Source organism: Lagenorhynchus albirostris, chromosome 18, assembly GCF_949774975.1.
Source record: "Lagenorhynchus albirostris chromosome 18, mLagAlb1.1, whole genome shotgun sequence".
Lineage (NCBI taxonomy): Eukaryota > Metazoa > Chordata > Mammalia > Artiodactyla > Delphinidae > Lagenorhynchus > Lagenorhynchus albirostris.
Genome location: NC_083112.1, coordinates 47,672,214 through 47,694,608, shown reverse-complemented (window position 1 = coordinate 47,694,608; position 22,395 = coordinate 47,672,214). Strand labels below are relative to the sequence as shown.

Here is a 22,395-nt window from a genome sequence, read left to right as displayed (position 1 = left end):
GGATCTCTGAAAACCAAATAGGGGACTTAACTTTTAACATAGTGTACAAAAAAGACTTTGTTTTTTCAACTGTATTAAATTTGGGGAAGTTGCCCCAGAAAGGCTGTTGTTTTCTCTCATAACTTATATCTGTAATTAAGTTGGCTGTCATTCCATTTTATCAGTTTGTCCTTTGTAGTAGAATAGCTAGTCACGGTGGTACAGGAGTGTGGTTTATCTCACACATTGTCATATAGCACATGCCCAAATTGTAATTTTCTAACAAAAATTAACACTTTTTAAAACTATGAGTTAATTATTTTATCAACTGTCTGTCAGAGGCGAATGTCCTACCTTTTGTCACATTGTGCCTTACAGTGGGATTTGCTACGTCCATGCCTGTTTTTCAGACTGGGTTATAAGTTCCTTGAGGTAAAAATGGGTGTGTATTTGTTTTACCCTGGAGTGCCCTGCTCAAAGCTTTGCAGATAGTTAGATGTTGAATAGATGCAGGTTGGGTTGAATTAAGTACTGTGTTACTTCTGTTGAATCAGTTTCCGAGCAGAATTATTTCCTATTCTCTTTCCTTTTGTGCTTGATCTTATGGTGCCCTTCCCTGTCACATCTCTCCAGTGTACAATAAAAGAAACATCCCTAACTATACTACCTTGTAGTCTTCCCCACTGAATGTCATCCTGTTTATGTAATTAGCAAGTTATCAATGTGGCAAGGACATTTAAATTTATATGTCTTGTAGAGCAGAGGTCCCCAACCCCTGCTCTAGAACCGGGCCGCACAGCAGGAGGTGAGCGAGTGAAACTTCATCTGTATCTACAGCCACTCCCCGTTGCTCATATTACCGCCTGAGCCCCGCCTCCTGTCAGATCAGGGGCAGCATTAGATTCTCATAGGAGCATGAACCCTACTGTGAACTGCGCATGTGAGGGATGTAGGTTGCGCACTCCTTAGGAGAATCTACTGCCTGATGATCGGAGGTGGAGCTGAGTCGGTGATGCTAGCGCTGGGGAGTGGCTGCAAATACAGATTATCATTAACAGAGAGGTTTGACTGCACAGAGACCATAATTAATCGATTGCTTGCAGACGCATATCAAAACACTCTCAGTGAGTGGCAAGTGAGAACAGGCTCAGGGCTCACACTGGTTATGCATTATGGTGAGTTGTATAATTATTTCATTATATATTACAATGTAATAATAATAGAAATAAAGTACACAATAGATGTAATGTGCTTGAATTATCCCGAAACCATCCCCCTTCAAACCCCAGTCTGTGGAAAAATTGTCTTCCACGAAACTGGCCTCTGGTACCAAAAAGATTGGGGACCGCTGTTCTAGAGGACTCTGCCACGTATTCGTAAGGCTTATATGATAAGAATTGGTGCTCTCTCTTTTTCAACAAAGAGGAACTTTTCAAACTTTGATAGAATCACTCATTTTTTTCTCATGCAAGTAACTTAGTTTTTAATGAATTTACTGCTTTTCTCATTAAAGTTGCTTATTTATAAAAAAAATGTGTAATAAGGCATAATTGAATTTTATTTAATAGCTAACAACAAACTTCAGAATGTGTAAAAATAAGGAGGCAATATAATCTAGATATTAGCCATAGTAATTATTTGAAAAAGGGTCTTTTTTTTTTATAGAAGGTATTCTTAATTTAGCAGTCATCAAAATCACTGGGCTAATAAGTTTCATATTCAGGGATGATTGTTTTCATTGCGCAGAAGACAGTTTACAAAGGCACCAATGTGACAATTCACTGAAAAGAAAAATGAAGAATGAGTATGACTCCATCCATAAATGCTGTTTGCCGAGCATGAGATAGTTCCCTAAGCCAGTCTATACGTGGTCCTGATATTTGTCTCCTTTGATAGTTTGCTTTCTTTTATGTAATGATGGACTCTGTTAATGTATATTAATTTGTACTGCTTCTGTTTCGAAATAATTGCAGTTGTTTTAAAATGCTTATAAGACGAAATATCAGAAATTAGCAGCATTTATTTTGGGTTTTAGTATTGGCTCTTATGATTTAAACACAATAATTTTTATTTGAGTCCCTTCTTAGCAATAAAATATAGGCTGATGGAATATGATTATGTAAATATCCTTTTTTTCCAACATCTTTATTGGAGTATAATTGCTTTACAGTGGTGTGTTAGTTTCTGCTTTGTAACAAAGTGAATCAGCTATACATATACATATATCCCCATATCTCTTCCCTCTTGCATCTCCCTCCCTCCCACCCTCCCTATCCCACCCCTCTAGGTGGTCACAAAGCACCGAGCTGATCTCCCTGTGCTGTGCGACTGCTTCTCACTAGCTATCTGTTTTACGTTTGGTAGTGTATATATGTCCATGCCACTCTCTCACGTTGTCCCAGCTTACCCTTCCCTCTCCCTGTATCCTCAAGTCCATTTTCTAGTAGGTCTGCATCTTTATTCCCGGCTTGCCCCTAGGTTCTTGATGACCTTTTTTTGTTGTTGTTGTTAGATTCCATATATATGTGTTAGCATACGGTATTTGCTTTTCCCTTTCTGACTTACTTCACTCTCTATGACAGTCTCTAGGTCCATCCACCTCACTACAAATAACTCAGTTTCATTCCTTTTTATGGCTGAGTAATATTCCATTGAATATATGTGCCACATCTTCTTTATCCATTCATCTGCCGATGGACACTTAGGTTGTTTCCATGTACTGGCTATTGTAAATAGAGCTGCAGTGAATATTTTGGTACATGACTCTTTTTGAATTATGGTTTTCTCAGGGTATATGCCAGGTAGTGGGATTGCTGGGTCGTATGGTAGTTCTATTTGTAGTTTTTTAAGGAACCTCCATACTGTTCTCCATAGTGGCTGTATCAATTTACATTCCCACCAACAGTGCAAGAGTGTTCCCTTTTCTCCACACCCTCTCCAGCATTTATTGTTTGTAGATTTTTTGCTGATGGTCATTCTGACGAGTGTGAGATGACATCCCATTGTAGTTTTGATTTGCATTTCTCTAATGATTAATGATGTTGAGCATTCTTTCATGTGTCTGTTGGCAATCTGTATATCTTCTTTGGAGAAATGTCTATTTAGGTCTTCGGCCCATTTTTAGATTGGGTTGTTTGTTTTTTTGGTATTGAGCTGCATGAGCTGCTTGTAAATTTTGGAGATTAATCCCTTGTCAGGTAATTCATTTGCAAATATTTTCTCTCATTCTGAGGGTTGTCTTTTGGTCTTGTTATGGTTTCCTTTGCTGTGCAAAAGCTTTGAAGTTTCATTAGGTCCCATTTGTTTATTTTTGTTTTTATTTACATTTCTCTAGGAGGTGGGTCTAAAAGGATCTTGCTGTGATTTATGTCATAGAGTGTTCTGCCTATGTTTTCCCCTAAGAGTTTGATGGTGTCTGGCCTTACATTTACGTCTTTAATCCATTTTGAGTTTATTTTTGTGTATGGTGTTAGGGAGTCTTCTAATTTCATTCTTTAACATGTAGCTGTCCAGTTTTCCCAGCACCACTTATTGAAGAGGCTGTCTTTTCTCCACTGTGTATTCTTGCCTACTTTAGCAAAGATAAGGTGACCGTATGTGCGTGGGTTTATCTCTGGGCTTTCTATCCTGTTCCATTGATCTATATTTCTGTTTCTGTGCCAGTACCATAGTGTCTTGATTACTATAGCTTTGTAGTATAGTCTGAAGTCAGGGAGCCTGATTTCTCCAGCTCCGGTTATCTTTCTCAAGATTGCTTTGGCTCTTCGGGGTCTTTTGTGTTTCCATACAAATTGTGAAATTTTTTGTTCTACTTCTGTGAGAAATACCATTGGTAATTTGATAGTGATTGCATTGAATCTGTAGATTGCTTTTGGTAGTAGAGTCATTTTCACAATGTTGATTCTTCCAATCCAAGAACATGGTATATCTCTCCATCTATTTGTATCATCTTTAATTTGTTCATCAGTGTCTTATAATTTTCTGCATATAGGTCTTTTGTCTCCTTAGGTAGGTTTATTCCTAGATATTTTATTCTTTTTGTTGCAATGGTAAATGGGAGTGTTTTCTTAACTCCACTTTCAGATTTTTCATCATTAGTGTAGAGGAATGCAAGAGATTTCTGTGCATTAATTTTGTATCCTGCTACTTTACCTGATTCATTGATTAGCTCTAGTAGTTTTCTGGTAGCATCTTTAGGATTCTCTATGTATAGTATCATGTCATCTGCGAACAGTGACAGCTTTACTTCTTCTTTTCCGATTTGGATTCCTTTTATTTCTTTTTCTTCTCTGATTTCTGTGGCTAAAACTTCCAAAACTATGTTGAATAATAGTGGTAACAGTGGGCAACCTTGTCTTTTTCCTGATCTTAGTGGAAATGGTTTCAGTATTTCACCATTGAGGACGATGTTGGCTGTCGGTTTGTCATATATGGCCTTTATTATGTTGAGGAAAGTTCCCTCTATGCCTACTTTCTGCAGGGTTTTTATCATAAATGCATGTTGAATTTTGTGTAAAGCTTTCTTTGCATCTATTGAGATGATCATATGGTTTTTCTCCTTCCATTTGTTAATACGGTGTTCCACATTGATTGATTTGCGTATATTGAAGAATCCTTGCATTCCTGGGATAAACCCCACTTGATCATAATGTATGATCCTTTGAATGTGCTGCTGGATTCTGTTTGCCAGTATTTTGTTGAGGATTTTTGCATCTATGTTCATCAGTGATATTGGCCTGTAGTTTTCTGTCTTTGTGACATCTCTCTGTCTGGTTTTGGTATCAGGGTGATGGTGGCCTCGTAGAATGAGTTTGGGAGTGTTCCTCCCTCTGCTGTATTTTGGAAGAGTTTGAGAAGGATAGGTATTAGTTCTTCTCTAAATGTTTGATAGAATTCGCCTGTGAAGCCATTTGGTCCTGGGCTTTTGTTTGTTGGAAGATTTTTAATCACAGTTTCAATTTCAGTGCTTGTGATTGGTCTGTTCATAAGTATCCTTTGTCAGTAAAACAAAAATTCGAAGTTTATAAGATTGTTTTGCACTCGATATTCCTCATACAGACTGTACTTTGAAAATTAAAGTTTTATTTGTTAGTGATTTACATATATCTTCATGCTTACTCATGAAATTCATGTACTTGTTTTAAAATTCAGAATTATTTAAATCCACATCTCTTTGGTATAATTAATTAAAATCTAAGCACAAATTTCTTTCCCTATTTTAGTATATTCTGTATGTGAATATATTCTGTGTGAGTATAATTTGGATAAAATTAATAAATGACCTTAATGAAAATGACATTGGCAGATATGGTTCTGAGACAGCATAGTGTGTTTGTGTATATATAAGAATACTGTTCAGTCATAAACAAAGGAGGAAATCCTGCTGTTTGTGACAATGTGGATGCAGCTGGGGGGCATTATGTTAAATGAAGTAAGTCACACAGAGAAAGACAAATACTGTGTGATCTTACTTATATGTGGAATTTAGAAAACCAAACTCATAGTTAAGAGAACAGATTGGTGGTTGCCAGAGGTGGGGTGTGTGTGTGTGTGTGTGTGTGTGTGTGTACGCGCGCATAGTAGGTGAAGGTGCTTAAAAGGTACAAACTTCCTGTTAGAATATAAATAAGTTCTGGGGATGTAATATACAGCATGGTGACTGTGGTTAACAATGTTGTATTGTATGTTGGAATGCTGCTAAAAGAGTAGATCTTAAACGCTCTTATCAGAAGGAAAAATAATTGTAGCTGTGTGAGGTGATGTTTGTTAACTAAGCTTATTGTGATGATCTTTTTGCAGTATATGCAATACATATATAAATCATTACCTTGTACACCTAAAACTAATACAGTATTGTATGTCAATTATATCTCAATAAAACTGGGAAAAACATAGAGTTCTAGAAACTCCAAAAGGTAGGTCCTTCAAACGTTAAAGAACAGGAGCTTTTTAAACTTCAAGCTTTATCTGCAGCAGTCAGTATTTCTCATGCCTGCGATTGATATGTAGGCGGCAAAAATCGGAAAGGCTTTATTCCCATCTTGCCCCTAGGTTCTTCATGACCTTTTTTTTTTTTTTTCTTAGACTCCATATATATGTGTTAGTGTACGGTATTTGCTTTTCTCTTTCTGACTTACTTCACTCTGTATGACAGACTCTAGATCCATCCACCTCACTACAAATAAGTCAATTTCGTTTCTTTTTATTACTGAGTAATATTCCATTGTATATATGTGTCCCACCTTCTTTATCCATTCATCTGTCAATGGACACCTAGGTTGCTTCCATGTCCTGGCTATTATACGTAGAGCTGCAATGAACATTTTGGTTCACGACTCTATTTGAACTGGAGAATGGACTTGAGGACAAGGGGAGGGGAAGGATAAGCTGTGACAAAGTGAGAGAGTGGCATGGACATATATACACTACCAAACGTAAAATAGATAGCTAGTGGGAAGCAGCCGCATAGCACAGGGAGATCAGCTCGGTGCTTTGTGACCACCTAGAGGGGCGGGATAGGGAGGGTGGGAGGGAGGGAGTCGCAAGAGGGAAGAGATATGGGAACATATGTATATGTATAGCTGATTCACTTTGTTATAAAGCAGAAACTAACACACCATTGTAAAGCAATTATACGCCAATAAAGATGTTAAAAAAAAAGAAAATTAATGACATCCATATGAAATATAAATATATAAACATATTTAAAAACCCAGTTAATTTTTGGAACATCCTAAAAAAAAAAAAATCGGAAAGGCCGACCAAGTAAACGACAAGGAGAGTGAAGCAGCTGCTGTTCTAGTCAAGCAGAACACGCCCTCACTTTACCTTTAAAAATGTAGTGAAAGCAAGATTAAATGAGCCAACAAAACATTCCATAAGCCCTTAGTTTTTAATTTTTATTCACTTTTTGGACAAAGCCATAAATCATGCTGATTATTTCAAGTTATACTGATGAAAAAGACCTGGTTACCTGACTTATTTTTATAATGAATTTTATTAGTGTCATATAAACAACGTAATGCCACATTACTCGAGTTAAGATTTCATTCCACCCCTTCATTAGCACTAACAGTAAAAAATGGGAGTAGAAAATTCATGATCTTGTGCCAGGCCCAGATTTCTAAAGTTACTAATGAACTGGAATGGCTAAGCTGGTGTGGACGCTTGTTTTAAGTTTGTCAGTCTAAACTAGGTCTTGTATGCAGTGGATTCTTTTTAACTCTATCTATAAACAACATAGTTTGCTTTTTAAAAAAATCATAAAGGAAAAGCACCATGGTGTGCCAAAGGCAAACAAACAAAAACCCACCTATCCAGTGTCTACAGAGGAGGAAAAGTTTATGTGAGAGCAAAACTCTGTGTGAAAAACTTTTTATATGGGACAGTAGTTCTGTGCCAAAGCTTAGAAAATGAAATTCCCTCGACCTTGCCAAACTATAATTATACCTGTATTATCCTATTTTTGTATTAAATATTTTGTTTCCTTAGATTTATAAATTAGGAGAACTTTGACTAGATCTTAGTTGTTTTGTGTGTGTGAATAAGTTGGTTGAAATTGGTTTACCTCTCACACTAAATATAAGAAAGTAGTGTTCCTTGCTAAATAGATGAAAGCAGTTATTTTACCACTTTAAGATTTTAGGAGAGTTTAAAGAGAAAATGTTACTTTATGTGTTTTTTATCTTCCATAAAAAAAAATAACACTTACTGACTCTATGTTGGTGCCAAAATACAGACATCAAAATGAAATCTATGGCTTTGTAAATAATGATTTATAAATCTGAGTTATAAAAATGGAATTGTTTCTGCTAATTTGGCCTTCATTTCCAAAACTCCGTCCCCTTAATTTCTGTTTAGTTTTGCTTGGCAGTGACTCCTGAACTGTGATTTTTGTTTCGTTGTCTCTAGAGAGCATGTTTAGGAATTAATGACTGTAAATAGGTACATAAAAGGGTTCTAATCTGTCTTGAGCGTTAACATTTTTAGGTGTCAGGCTTGCTTAAAGTAGGGTACATGCTTTATTTTTTAACAGAATAATAATATAACATCAAGTTTACTCTTTGTAAAAGCAGTAGGTCTTTATAGATTTTTTTCTTTAAATAGGTCAAGGTGTAGTTTTCCATTCCATAATAGTTCAAGTAATTGTACTAAGTTTCTGATTCAAGAAAAACACCCATTTAGAACACAGCCAAGAATCTGGAATTTAGAAAAATTATCTTTGGAAGAGCAGCCCTGTTCATGCACCTGTAGGAAAAAAAAAATCCCATAGATCCTTAAAAGCCTATTTATTCTAATTTTGGATACCAGTTTTACCCCATGTTTGTTTTGTTTTCCAGCTCTAAAAGTAGTTTTAAAGCAGCAAATTAGGAAGGGAATGGTTGAGTCATGGCCAGAGGCATCTGGAAGCCGCTGAATATGACAGGGGAACCTTCATCACAGGTTGGAAGTAATTCCTCAGAAGGACCAAAGTCCCTACGTATACGTTTTATAGGAATAATCCTTTATAAACATTTTTCCTAAACTTACAGCATGTGACAAATTTACCATGCTGACTCGTAGGATGAGGCAGTAAAGTGAATGTGAATTTCTTTCTGGCCCATTTAACTCTCTCTCAGTCTGGGTCTAATGCCAACCACCTAAGTTGTTGAAAAGTTGAATATTTGTTCATTTGGAGAAGAAATGCAAAGTCCACAAAACATTTCCTGTTCTCAGCCATCTGATATTTAATTAGGGTGGCAAGGATATAAATAATGAAAATCAAAAAAGCGATGTCTGAAGTTCCAGGTATGCATTAGTCAATAGGGACCTGAGAGGAGGACTCTTAGCATGTTGGACAGTGAAGAGCCTTCTGTTAGAGAGATGGCCTGAGTTAAGTCTTAAAGGAGACATGGACTTAGCCAGGCAGAGGAGGTGGAGAACCCTGCTCCAGGCAGCAAAATTAGCACTGACAGTCAGTGAGAACCAACGAAACAACCAACAAAACAGGGTTTATTTGAGTAGTACCCTAAGTCTTGAGGAGCTTCTGGTGAAGTGTGTCAGAGCAGGGGTCAGCAAACTCTTTCTGTAAAGGGCCAAATAGTAAATATTTTAGACTGTGCAAATCTTATGGACCATATGATCTGATGCAGTGGCTCCATAGATAGTATGTAATGAGTGGGCATGGCTGTCTGTGTTCTATGATGACAGTTTCAAAAATTGTCATGTTGGATTGGCCCTAAGGCTCCAGCTTGCCAGACCGCTGGTGTAGAGGTTGTGTAAGCACCACAACCCTCTACTGCTTTGAGTAATTTTCTTGTTGCTTTTGTTAATACCTTCATAAGATTGGTCTGAATGGCATAGTGTAGATAGAATTAAGGAAAACTTTTATATACTTCCCCTTTAAAACTTTTTTTTTCCTTGTGTTTTAAATATTGTAGTTTTACTGTGTGTTTTAGTATCTGATATTTGCTTTCCATTCTGGAGATTCTAACATTTATTAGCATACTTACATATAGTAATTGCTCACAGTGTCTCATTACCTTCATATCTTTTGTTCTGTTTTCTTTTTGTTTCTTAAGTTTGTGTCACACTGAAAGTGTCACAGTAGAAGAGTAGCAGAAAACACATTGACTATCCAAGGGTCATAGACATAGGCTTTTCAAAGCAATAACATTGGAGCTCGCCCTTGAGGGATAAGTATAATTTTGCCAAGCAGTGAAAAAAAGAAACGATATTTTGGGCATGAGAAATAGCATCAGCAGAAATAAAAAGTCGTGAAAGGCAGTGCAGTACTCAGTGAACATAGTCCAGAACATCAGAAAACCTGGAGGGTATAGATCTATCCTCTGTTTTAAAGTATCTTAATTGACCGTCTTAGTTGTTTGGGTTTTTCCTGCAGCCTGTGGAATGTTCTTGCCCTTCTGCAGAGTCTGTTTTCCCTCTCACAGCCAAAATGATTGCTTTTAAATGTAAATCAGATGGTATCACACCTCTGGTCAAAGACTTTCCTACTCAAAAAATAAAATAAGAACTCCTTGCCATCTCCTAAAAGATCCTCCATGACCTGACCCCTTACTCCCCTGTATGAACTCATTTTCTCCCATGTTTCCTGCTCTACCTCCACGGGCCTCCTTGAGATCTCTCAAGTGTACCCGGCACACTGCCGGCTCATAGATCCTCTGGAGCACTCTTCTCAAGGATGTCTCCCTTATTTTATCCGGGTTTCAGTTCCAATCTCACTTCATCAGACGAGCCTTCTGTGAACACCCAATCTAAGTAGAAGCTTCTTCCATGAAACTCTGTGGCCTCTTATCTTGTCTCTTTCTTGATAGAAAATCTCTTAAAACGTAACTCTGATGTCACTGTGGAAGTGGGACTGCACAATAGTTGAAGACCTTGGCTGAGGAATTAGGAGAAAAATGTAACACAGAGCAAATTCTGGATATTCCAGGCCAGAAATACTTTTAAATAATTAATAGAAGTTTTGCACCTCCTTTACCAGTTCTTCATTCCTCTTTTAATTTTGCCTTCTTAGAACAGCTCCCAAAGCATGTCAAAATGAGAAAGTCTGTCTTTAGGTGAGAAACATCAAATTTCTAAGGTTAAATTTTATGTCTATGTGGCCTCTATAGGAAAATGTAAAAAGAACTTTCCCTTTTTATTAGCCTCTGTATAATTTTAGGTCATTATTCATATAGAATGTAATTTTCTATTGTGAATAGAATTAGTACATAATTTAATTAAATTTATTTTTAGTTTATGCTTTTCCAAAACCAGCTATAAAGTCAGTATTACTCTTATAATCCATGAAGAGTCTAAGATTCATGAGAGATCTCCATTAGCAGCTTTTCAAATTTGAAGGTCAAGAGAAAATGCCAGTAGAGTTATTACTGTATTATCGTGAGGTTCTTTATGACAGCTAAAACACTAAGAAAAGTACAACTAAATTGTATGTAATAAGGATTTATTAGCTAGATACACATCTCTCTGAGATAAAAATACTCCAGATCCAGGAAAGGATACATCAAAAAACTATTTTATATCAACTGAGCTGTTATATGTTCCATACGAGGCTCCCTGACTTTTTCTGGGGCACAGGATAAGTTGTGAGAGTTCTGTAGGGAGAAGTGAATAAACACAGGAGTATTCGTAGTGATTCCTGGTTAATAGCTTAGCCAACATCTTCCGTCCCCTCCCCTCCCCTCCCCTCCCCTCCCCTCCCCTCCCCTCCCCTCCCCTCCCCTCCCCTCCCTTCCCCTCCCCTCCCTTCCCCTCCCCTCTCCTCCTCCTTGCCCTGTGGCTTGTGGGATCTTAGTTCCATGACCAGGGATTGAACCCAGGCCCTCAGCCGTGAGAGCGCAGAGTACTAACCACTGGACCACCAGGGAATTCCCAAACTCTTTCCTTTTTTAATCTTTATTTCTATTCACATATCAAACAGTGAACCATGATAGGGAAATGTTTGAGGGAGAATATGTCAGCAGTGTATCACTGAGCATGAAATGGTCACTTTTTTCCAATTTTATTGCCTAAATTACATAATTATGCCTAAAGAAAAGTACTCTGGTCATTTTAGTTGTATGCAAATGTTGCTCTGATGGCCTATTTAACTCTCTCAGGTGAGATTTAGTGTGCTGGGTCACCTGGATTTTATATTTGGCATGCACTTTATTCAAAATATGGGACATAACTTAGCATTATAAGAAATTGTATTACTTATGATGGTACAGGTTGTAGTAATAAAACAAATCTCCAAGAGCAATGAAGGAAACAACTTAAAAAAAAACATGATTAATGTAAATGACTTGATGTTTTGTTCTTTATAGACAATGATACTTCCAGTAGTATGGAGGAGTAAATACTCTGAAAAGTCATCCTACTGCAAAACAATTAGAGAAGAGAAAAAATAGGGCGGATTTTTCAGGTCCTTCCACCATTCCTAGTTGTTCCCTTCCCAGTCAACACAATGACACACACATACACATGCACACTAAAATATCAAGAGGTCATAATTGGAATTACCCTGGGAACAATGTCAGTATTAGACTAGGGCTGACTGAGATCAAGAAACAAATAGAATTGTTAAAAATAAGAAGTATAATTGACTCAATGGATAAACTACAATGTCAAAACTGAAAAAAAGACAAAGAAATTCATAAAAATAGCAAGAAAAAGATATCACTTACAAAGGAAATACCAATAGAGACATCCAACTTCTCAGTATCAACAATGGCAGCTAGAAGACAGTGGGATAGTATTTTCAAAATGCTGAGAGAACATGTCAACATAAAGTTGTGTTATCACTCACTATAATTCTGTGAAATAGCTTCTGAAAATATGAGCAAAACTCAGGATATTTTTGAGTGAACAAAAACCAAGAACCTAAGGTAAAGGACTTCCTAAAGTATTCAACTAAATGATTCTGACATATTAATACTTGAGGAAGTAATAGAATGATCCCAAAAGGATGATCTGAAATCTAAAAAGGAATGATGACCAAAGAAGTTGGTGAGCATTACATAAATTTACACACACATTTTCTTCTTGAGATACTACTACTAATATTTAATTTGTAGGATTTTTATATAATGACAGAACTGAAATGTTGGACTATCAAAACATATAAGTTTAGAGAGGATATTGGGAATTAGTTTCCTAAGGTCCTTATGTTATATCTCTATGACACTGTTAATTATGCTTGGTAAAAATTCAAGAGTAACTACTAAAAGCATAGAAGTACAGTAAATCATTTCCAAACCCAGTAGAATGGAAAAAAATGTGTAAGACAAGAAGCAACCAAAAAAGTATAGGCATCTTTTTTTTTCTATGTGTTTTTTTAACATCAGAAATGATAACAAGTAGGTAAGAAAGGCAGAACAAATGGAAAGCCAAAAGTAAGGTGATAAAAATAATGCCACATATCACTAGTTATAATAAATGTAAATGAATGTGATAAGCTGCATTCTGGCCAACCTCCAAGTTTTCCTGTCTGCCCTGCCCAAGGGTGCATGCTAATCCAACCTCCAGAAGAGGACTTGACTAGCTGAAATCTTGGTTTTAGCCTGTGAGACCCTGTGCAGAGCACCCAGCTAAAATGTGCTAGATTCTTGACCCACAAAAACTGTGAGATAATAAATTTGTGTTGTTTTGAGCCACTAAGTTTGCAGTAATTTGTTATGCAGCAATAGAACACTAATACATTGGACTAAGCATGAAAGCCAAAAGATGGAGATTGTTAGTTTGATTTTAAAAGTGTAATTATATATGGTTTACAAGAGAAATACCTAAACATAAAAACATATAAAGATTAAAAGTAAAGGAATGATGACAAGTTTACCATGGAACTGTATCCATTTTATTTTAGATCATTCAGACTTAAGTACAGAAAATATAATTAGGTAGTGATAGAGTTTCACTACATATAGTACATGTTATCAGGATTATATAACAATTATAAACTTATAGGCAGCTAAAAAAAGTAGCATGAAAATATATAAAGCAAAATTGATTTAAACGTAAAAAATGGTAAGTTCTCATACAGAGGGAGATTTTAGTATACCTTTGTCAATTATTTTCATGTCAGAAAAAACTAGTAAAGATAATGATGAATTCTGAAACATAATTCATAAGGTAAATGGAATAGAAAATATAGACCCTTGCATCAGTAATTTAGAAAATAATCATTCGTTCAATATTTTCAAAACTGTAAAAATGTACCAAAAAATTGCCATAAAAGCAAGCCTCATCACAGTTCTGAAATTCCTATTATACAGCCCACATTTTCTGACCACTGCATTTAATTAGAAGTCAGTAATGTGAAAAAGATTGAAATTTAACATCTTTATAAATAACTCATGAATCAGGCAAATTATAATGGAAATTTAAAAAATAGTTAGAATTGTATGGTAATGAAAATACTATATATCAAAATTTGTAGGATGCTGTAAAACTGGTACTTATAACCTTAAAAGAGAATAAAGGCATATATTAGACAAGAAACTAATTATGGATGTTCGTTTTCTTATGGTTCATATAAATTTAATATTTATTATGCCTACCTATATTAATTGCATTATTTTGCATATTTCGAATATTATAAAAATAAATACTGATACAATTCTTTTTTTTAATATTGAGTGGTCTTTCTAATTTGGCAATAATTACTGTGTTCTCTTCTAATAAGTGTTCTTTTGCAGATGATATATGAAAAATTAAGATGACCAGTGTTGAAACAGAGATGACCAGTGCTGTTGAAACAGTGTAGTAAACAACATTTAAGCTGCTCTTAATCATGTTTTTATTTTATATCTCATCATTGAAATTCCTAATTACAATCTGATATTTAGCAATGACTAGATATTTGCAATATATTAAGGACAAGGAGCTATCGTTCTTAAAATTTCTCTTTAGATAACATCTAATCCAAAGGATAGTGTTTGTAAGTTCTTACTTAAAAGAAAGCTTTCACTGAAAACTTCATTATCACTTGATAATAAAGCAACTAAAATAATATAATTACTAAGTTGTGACAGTCAGTTGTCCCACGTCTCTTAGTTCTGATGACTTGAACTGGTAATGGTTTCACTTGAGGGAGGCTATTGCCAAGTTGGTGGGTGGTGTAATAGGATGTCCTTGTCTGCTTCCCAAGCCTGTACAAGTACTTACTTCACTTTGGTATAAAGTCAGTGCCCTGTGCTAAAGAAAATACGAGTTCATTATTGGGCATATTATAATTCAGAATAGACTGACATTGCTGCAGTTACATTTTCCTAAATAACTGAATTTGTCAGTATTGAATTTTATTGTGAAAAGGGCATCATGTCATTTATTTTACATGACATTATGGCTTCTAGTAAGATTGACTGATTTATAATTTATTCTAATTTACTGTAGTGCATAATTGCTTAAACTTATTGAACAGGCATCAAATGTTTCACAGGGGATGTTTCCCCTCTTTTCTCTTTCAATAATCTGAATGATTTACCTTCATAGAACTGCCTATTTTCCCCCATAGAAAGCAATATATCTAGTGTCCATTAAAGTCCCAAGGTCAAATATTCAGAGAATTCATAAATAACCTTATCTGAAATCATCACAGTGTGAGAAAAGCTCAGTAATAAAAATTCAGAGCTGCTACTTCCTTAATAAGTCATCTGCAGCTCCGAAGGCTGCACTTGACCTCATCAGAATTCTCCCCAGTGCACAGTCCTCAACCTTGCCTTTTCCACTTCCATAGTAACCTTTCTAACCAAGTTCACTTGTATTCATTTGCATTTTTAATGAATTATTTGCTTCAATGCCTTCTTTTGAGTGGTGTCATATGTTTACTACCCTCATTATAAATTCTGAATGCCTTCTTAATTTAAATGCTATAGTAAAGCTTTTGAAAACATCATCAGTGTGAATTATTTTTAGATATTTTGAAACATATTAATACATATTACTGATATTTCATAGCCCTACGTTTTTTTCCTCTGAGAATTATTAAAGAGTATTAAATCTTTTCATTTCACATATTTTTACTTGGAGCAGAAATAAAACACATTCAAGTAAATGTATTATTATAATTTTTAAAATAGTTCACTAAAGAGTTCAGGCTGAGCAAAAGTTTTCAGAAAAATCTACAGAAACAAATATGGACATAGGGAAAGAATAATAAAGTTGGGTTTAATAGCTCATTTCCCAGTGCTTTGATTACATCATATACTTTTGTTTGGGAACTTACGATGTAAGTTGATTTTAAGCTGTGTTATATATAAGTTGCATGTTGTTTCTAGAAGTAAAAACACAACAGTCATACCAAAAGTAAAGTAAAAGAAAATTTGACAAACAATATTTTGAGCATCGTCATCTATTTAAAATTAGGCTAATGGTAAAATGATAGAAATCTCAGACCATATTTAATAAAGCTTTCTTAGGAAGCCTCTCTTCTCAGTGCCTGACAGATGATTCTCTTGGCTCATTTCATGTTTAGGCTTATCCTCCCTTTTATTTATTTTTAGAGGTTAAATCTACTAAAGTGATTTCTCTGATTATTTATGGAAGTTCTTAATAGGGAAGCAGAGATGAGAGCAAACCAGGTCAAATTGATCATTGATTAGGTTGTTTTAACAGGCTATTATCAAATGGCCAAGGCTAATAAAATCACTCATTTAGATCAGTTGCTGAATTCATTGTAATGTTCTATGGTAAAATTAGGTGATTAGTTTTTCACCTTTGATTTTAATGTGATTCAGCTTATATTTGTTATTACCCATGTGCAAACTTGACATAAATGAAAGTATTAACACACAAACTTGACATAATGGAAGTCTTGCTTTAGGCTTAAAACCATGAAAATATGGTAGGTGCAATGGGCAATTCTCAGTGACCAAAGGAGATACCAAGAGAGAAATAAGCAAATGGGATAAAGGAAAGCATATAATAGCACCAGCCTCATTCCATTCATTGATTCAGCAAACATTCCAGATATTGGGCACATATCAGTGAAGGAAGTAAAAATCTCTACTCTCATGAAGGTTCAGTCATTTCTTCTGATTATTTTGGTTCCCACAGCTGAGCCTTGAGACCTCTACTCCTAAAAGCTTGACTCTGTTTTCCTGATTGTTTCAAAAATTTATCAGACAATACTTAACTTCCCTCTTTTCCTCATTCCATTTACCTCTCCCATACCCACTTATGAGGATATCTTAGCCAAGTGAGATATCAGAACTATTTAAGAACAGGTAGAACAATGATTGATCAGTCAAAAAGGGTTCTGGCTGTAAAGAACCAACTACTCTACTAATCCAGAGCTTGGCAAGATCTAGCAATGGCTGGTGGCTTCCTAGGTGCTCCCAGATTTAATCCCCTTTCTTCTAATCAGTGGAGTCTGACTCCCATTCCCTGTTCTGTTTTGGACAGTGGTCCAGGTTCCTGGCAGAGTCCATCTCTCCAGTCCCAGTTCTAGCATGATTGCCTGCCCGCCTTACACCTGTCCTCAGGTAAGGACTGAGGAGTCTCGTAATCCATAAACTGTCTGCAGACACTTGAGTTCAAAATACTGAATGAAACTTATAGTTTTTAATTTTTCATTTCTATTTTTGTGTTTATATATATCATTATACTGAAAGGGATTTGAAGACCTAAGTGAGAAATTTTGGCCACTAAATGAGTTTATACAGGGTGAAGGTGGGTGATGCTGACATAAGGTGTGTAGATTAAATTTTGAAATGTATTTGTAGTGTGAATGGCCAGACATAAAATCTGGACAAAAAAATGCCATCATTTACCGCACATAGGACTTGTTAGAATCGTTTCCCTTTCTATAGGGTGCAGGACCTAAGTACGTAGTCTCCCACACTTCGGGAAATAGTTTACGGGGAGAATTGAAAGTTTCTCTGGGAAATCTTGCTTTGACTCAAGCCCTGATGAAATCCATTCCATGGACTTTTCCTCATTCCCTTTAAAAACTGAACCCTACAAAAATGTAAACTTCCACTGTACCGAATGGGGGATGTATTTTTTAACTGATATAATTAGCCTCTTCAGGCAGATAGAGCAATGAAAAATATAGACTCGTTCTCTCTTTTATTCATTTGACAAATATTTATTGAAAGTAATCCCACACTGCAAGGACTCAACAGTCTTCTAAGAGGGACATATACATGGGCAGATAATTCTAATACAGCATGGTAGGTGGAAAAATTGGTTGGATACAAGAAGAAAGCTCCTAATAGGACTAGAGTGAGCTTCAGAGAAAGCTTCCTGGAAGAGGGGACATCTGAATTTCATCTTAAAGATGTCTAGAAATTAGGGAAAAGTTGAGGGTGGAGAAAAAGTGGTTGGGAGAGAATTGTGTACTTCTTTTCAGAGGTAACAGAATGTGTGAAGGGGCCCAGAATTTTCAATAATGTGAGGAAACTCCATGCACTTTGAGACAGAGAGAGTGGAGGGATATGAGAGGTGGGTGTGGGACTATCAAAGGTTATCATTTATGCTGTGTTAAAGAACCTAGAATGCATATGCTTGGTGACGGGTAACTGTGCATTTTACACCTTCCTTTACATTTCTTATCTATATTCATATATGTTTTTCGAATCTCCTAACAGGTTTGCAGACTATAACACAGGAAATGGTAACCACTCTAGGAATTGAGTGGAATTTCAAGCAGCCAGGAATTTAATGTAGAGAATTAGATGTTTATGTAATCCATTGAAGAGAGGGAGGGGTTGAAGGTGGGTTTGCCTCTCTATCATTGATTTCAGGACACACCATCATAGCTGTAAAGCAGAGACTGGGAAGCTCCTGGTATTGCCATTACTGCTATGGACACAAATGCTTCTCACACAAATTATTCAACCCTACAACGTGGAACATTGTTCTCAGCAGCCACCCCAGCCAGAAGATGACCTCCAGCTCACTTCTGACTTCTAATACTTGCATGAGGGCATCTCACTGGCAGAATCTAGAACCTTACTATATAAGAGAGTTTGATGTTCCACCCCTGTGTTTCAGGGAGATATAAGTGAGCAGTAGTAATAGATGATAAGCAAAATCTAATCCCATCAAATACAATATTCTGTTTTGTACTTGTTTATATAGTGTATAAAATGCTGAATATGGTTTTTCCCCGACTCCCTAAACAATCTACCTTTAGTATGAAGGTGACCAGAAAGGAAATAAAAAGGTTATCAACAAGGGAGTGAAAAGAAGTCTGGAGAAGAAAAGACTCTGGCTAGGATAGTGGGGGAAAAAGTACATTTGACGGACCAAAAGGATGGCAAGGTTTACAGGGAAACCTTCTTTGTAGCTAATTTTAGGTGGTTTTCAGTGAACATCCCTTCACACTAATTTCTACTTTAACCTTATGTTTTTCTCTACTGAGACCTCCTCAGAGCTCTGAAGGCAAATGTTCTGACATTATGCATTTCATAAAGCTGAATGATCATATAGGCATGAGGACAAAGGATCACTTTAAGATTGTGTTTAAGACCACTGATCTACACACACACACACACACACACACACACACACACTTCTAGCTAGCTACCTTTAAGTACTTTTGAGAATATCTTTCCTCTATACCAGAATAAAAAGCAAGCTGTGGATTTCAAAATGGGAACTATTTGAAAAGTGGTGACTGTAGAATGGAACCAAATTTGTGTTGACATGTGTTTTACAATGTTATTATAAAATCAATGATATAATGTGTAAATTGTTTAACTCGTATAAGTGAAATATTATTGGAGTGTGTAGTGTTAGGACATCTGGTAAATCTCTGACTTGCTACAGTTATAGGAAAAGGAAGCAATGAGGTGAAACTGATGATGCTCTGATTAGGTTCGGAATAAAAAGGGATGTCAAAAAGATGGAAACCTGGGGAGAATGGAAATTTATATTGAATTTTGTAAACATTGGAAAAAAAATACTGGACATGGTAGTGGGGGGAGAACGTAGGAAAGCTGGAGTTTTAGAGTGCTGCAAACAGCAAAAAAAGTTACTCTGGTTCAAAATAAATGAGAAGTTCTATGACTCATAGAGTAATCAGTGTGGCTCTACTAGGAGCTTTTTTATTTCAGTTATAAAAGATAAGTTAGTCAGGGACAGGGAAGAGATAGAACTGTTCAATACTTGTTCCATCAAAGAAGAATTCTCTAACTTTTAGAAAAGGAGGGACCAGTTTTCTTCAGAGGGAATTGAAGTCTTCAGTGGAAGATAAATTGTTAAGAGACTGTCTGCTTTGTCATGAAGTTCATTCCTTCATTTAATGACTGTTAATGAGTTCCTATAAGGACAAGGTGCCAGAAACTATGTTAAGTGCTGAATACATTACATATATGTATACTGATAAATCTTACCTATGTAATTGCAGGATGATTATGGAAAATCTAAGAAAAGTTGAGGAGAAATTGGACAGAGGATTGGACAGATATTTCTTCTATAATTTTCAAAATGTAAAATTAAACTCTGGAAAGGTGTACTGCTATATTTGTTGAAATTGACATTGTATTATTAAACACGTAGTTTAGGTTGGTGTTTAGAAAGAATATTGATATCCATATAAACTTAAATGGATTTCCTGAGAAATCACATCAAATGTTATTTTTCACATTTTTGACATTGGAAAAATGCCATCAGTGTAGCTGGGTTTGATTTCAGCAAGGCATTCTCTTTTTCTTATAATTGTTTTTCATGGACATGTGCAGAAAAAATACTCTGAATAATAGTGTATCAAGGTAACAACTTTATTCTTCAGACAATTCACACGTAATGTTTTATGGATTATTGTTGACCTGTAGTGAGGTCTAATCTAAGGACTTAGCTCTTTCATTTATTTTTCTAGGTATGTTTCTTCTTTTAAATTTGATATATAACATACATACAGAAAAGTTCACAAATCACAAGTGTGCTGTTTGTGAAATTTCCACAAAGTGACGCAGACACATAACTACCACCCAGATCAAAAAAGAGGAATTTATGTGTCCCTTTGACGTTGCATTACAGTCACTACCCGACTTCAAAATAATGACTATCTTGGCTTCTAAAGCTATAGCTTAGTTTTGCCTGTTCTTGAATTTTGTTAGGTTTTGATCACAAGTATACCAACCTCATAATAACATTTAAAATGTGTTCCTTTTTTTTAATTCTGGAAGATTTTGCATATGATTCGGGTTATTTTTAAATTATTTCATCATAATATGTTTGAAATAATTCATGAAGCAAAATCTGGGCCTAGAGTTTTTAAGTCAGAAGGTTAAATCAATTTCTGAAATAGTATAAGATACTTTGATTTTCCTTTTTTTTTTTTTGCGGTACGTGGGCCTCTCACTGTTGTGGCCTCTCCCTTTGTGGAGCACAGACTCTGGACGCACAGGGTCAGCGGCCTTGGCTCACGGGAGGGGCCTAGCCACTCCACGGCATGTGAGATCTTCCCGGACCAGCGCACGAACCCGTGTCTCCTGCATCGGCAGGCGGACTCTCACCCACTGCGCCACCAGGGAAGCCCTGATTTTCCCTTTTTTTGGTGTCAGTTTTGGTAAATTGTACTTATTAAACAATTTCTCTATTTTATCAGAATTTTTAAATCTGTTAGCATAAATCTATCCTTAACATTCTCTTATATTTTTAATTGAGACATCCCCATTTCTTAATCCTGATATCGGTAATGACTGCCTTTTCTCTCTTTTTTTCTTTAACAGTTTTACTGTGAGTTTATTAGTTTATGGGTCTATTGAAATAACAGGTTTAGGTTTTGTTTAGGTTCTCTGTTGTGCATTTGTTTTCTATTTAATTAATTCTATTATTCTCAATGTTTTCTTCCTATCCTTTATTTAAGATAAATTTGCTTTCTTTTTCTAACTTCTATAGATAGATATTTAGATCATTGATTATCAACCTTTCTTCTTTTGTAATTATGTTTTAGCATAAGTTTTCATCTAATCACACCTTTAGCTATATGCCACAGATTTCACATATCATATTTTTATTCTTATTTGAATCAAATTATTTTCTTTTTATTGTGATAGTTTTTCAACCAACAGGCTGACTTTAAGGTGTACTGCTTAGTTTCTTAGTGTTTTGGAATTTTCTAGGTATCTTTTTGTAATTGATACCTAGCCTAATTCTGCTGTGGTCAGAGAACATATGCTGAATAATTTTAACTCTTTGGATTTATTAAGACTTAGTTTACAGCTTACCCTGTGGTCAGATTCTGGTAAAAGGTTCAGAGTACTTGAAAAGCACTGTTTATTGGGGAGATACCAGGTATATTGTTGTAAACAGATCAACTAAGGTAGGTTTGTTAATTGTGTTGGGTTTTTTTTTTTCATCTTCTATACTTTTGGCTCCCTGTTTATCAGCTATTACGAGAGGTGTGCTAAGATCTCACACTATAATTATGGATTTGTCTATTTCTCATTTTTAGCCCTTTATGTTTTTAAGGCTGTTTTCAGGTGGTTATAAATTGAGAACAATTATATGTATTCCTGTTTGTGAGGTCATTTTGTCAAAATGAAATGTCCCTCTTATAGTAATTATTTGAGTTTACAGTATACTTTTTCTGGTATTCATATAGCTATGTGAGTCTGTTTTCATTCTTTCAGTTTCAACTTCTATATTCTTATGTTCAAGATTTCTCAGTTTTAAGGTATTAACAAAATCTAAAATATTAAAAGGTTTTAAAGCCATAAAAAACTAGACTACTTAATTGCAGAATGTAGACTCTTTTACACTTAAATATAGTCTTATTGTATGTTTTTTGTTACCTTTGTTCTGTTACCTTTCCACTTCATCTTGGGGAATTATTTACAATCTGATATAATTTGTGTGTATTTGTAGGAAAAGTGTAAATGAGTGTTTTCTCTTAAGGCCCCACCCCCTTTTCATATGGTATTGCTTAGGTTCTATCTCATCTACTGACCAGGGAAAGTATCAAAAAATGTTCCAGCATATTAA

General features: G+C 35.6%; 1 protein-coding gene across 4 annotated transcripts in view; it reads left to right on the top strand.

Moving 5' to 3' along the window:
- Positions 1-22,395, top strand: part of KLF12 (KLF transcription factor 12) — a 441,113-nt gene that overhangs the window by 257,340 nt on the left and 161,378 nt on the right. The window contains exon 1 of one of the 4 annotated variants that reach the window (XM_060128879.1): positions 16,890-16,943. The exons of the other annotated variants lie outside the window; for them this stretch is intronic. Coding sequence (XP_059984862.1) covers positions 16,911-16,943 — 33 coding nt within the window. The 5' untranslated portion in view covers positions 16,890-16,910. Of the gene's footprint in view, positions 1-16,889; positions 16,944-22,395 lie in introns of those variants that run through there. 4 annotated transcript variants of the gene reach the window in all.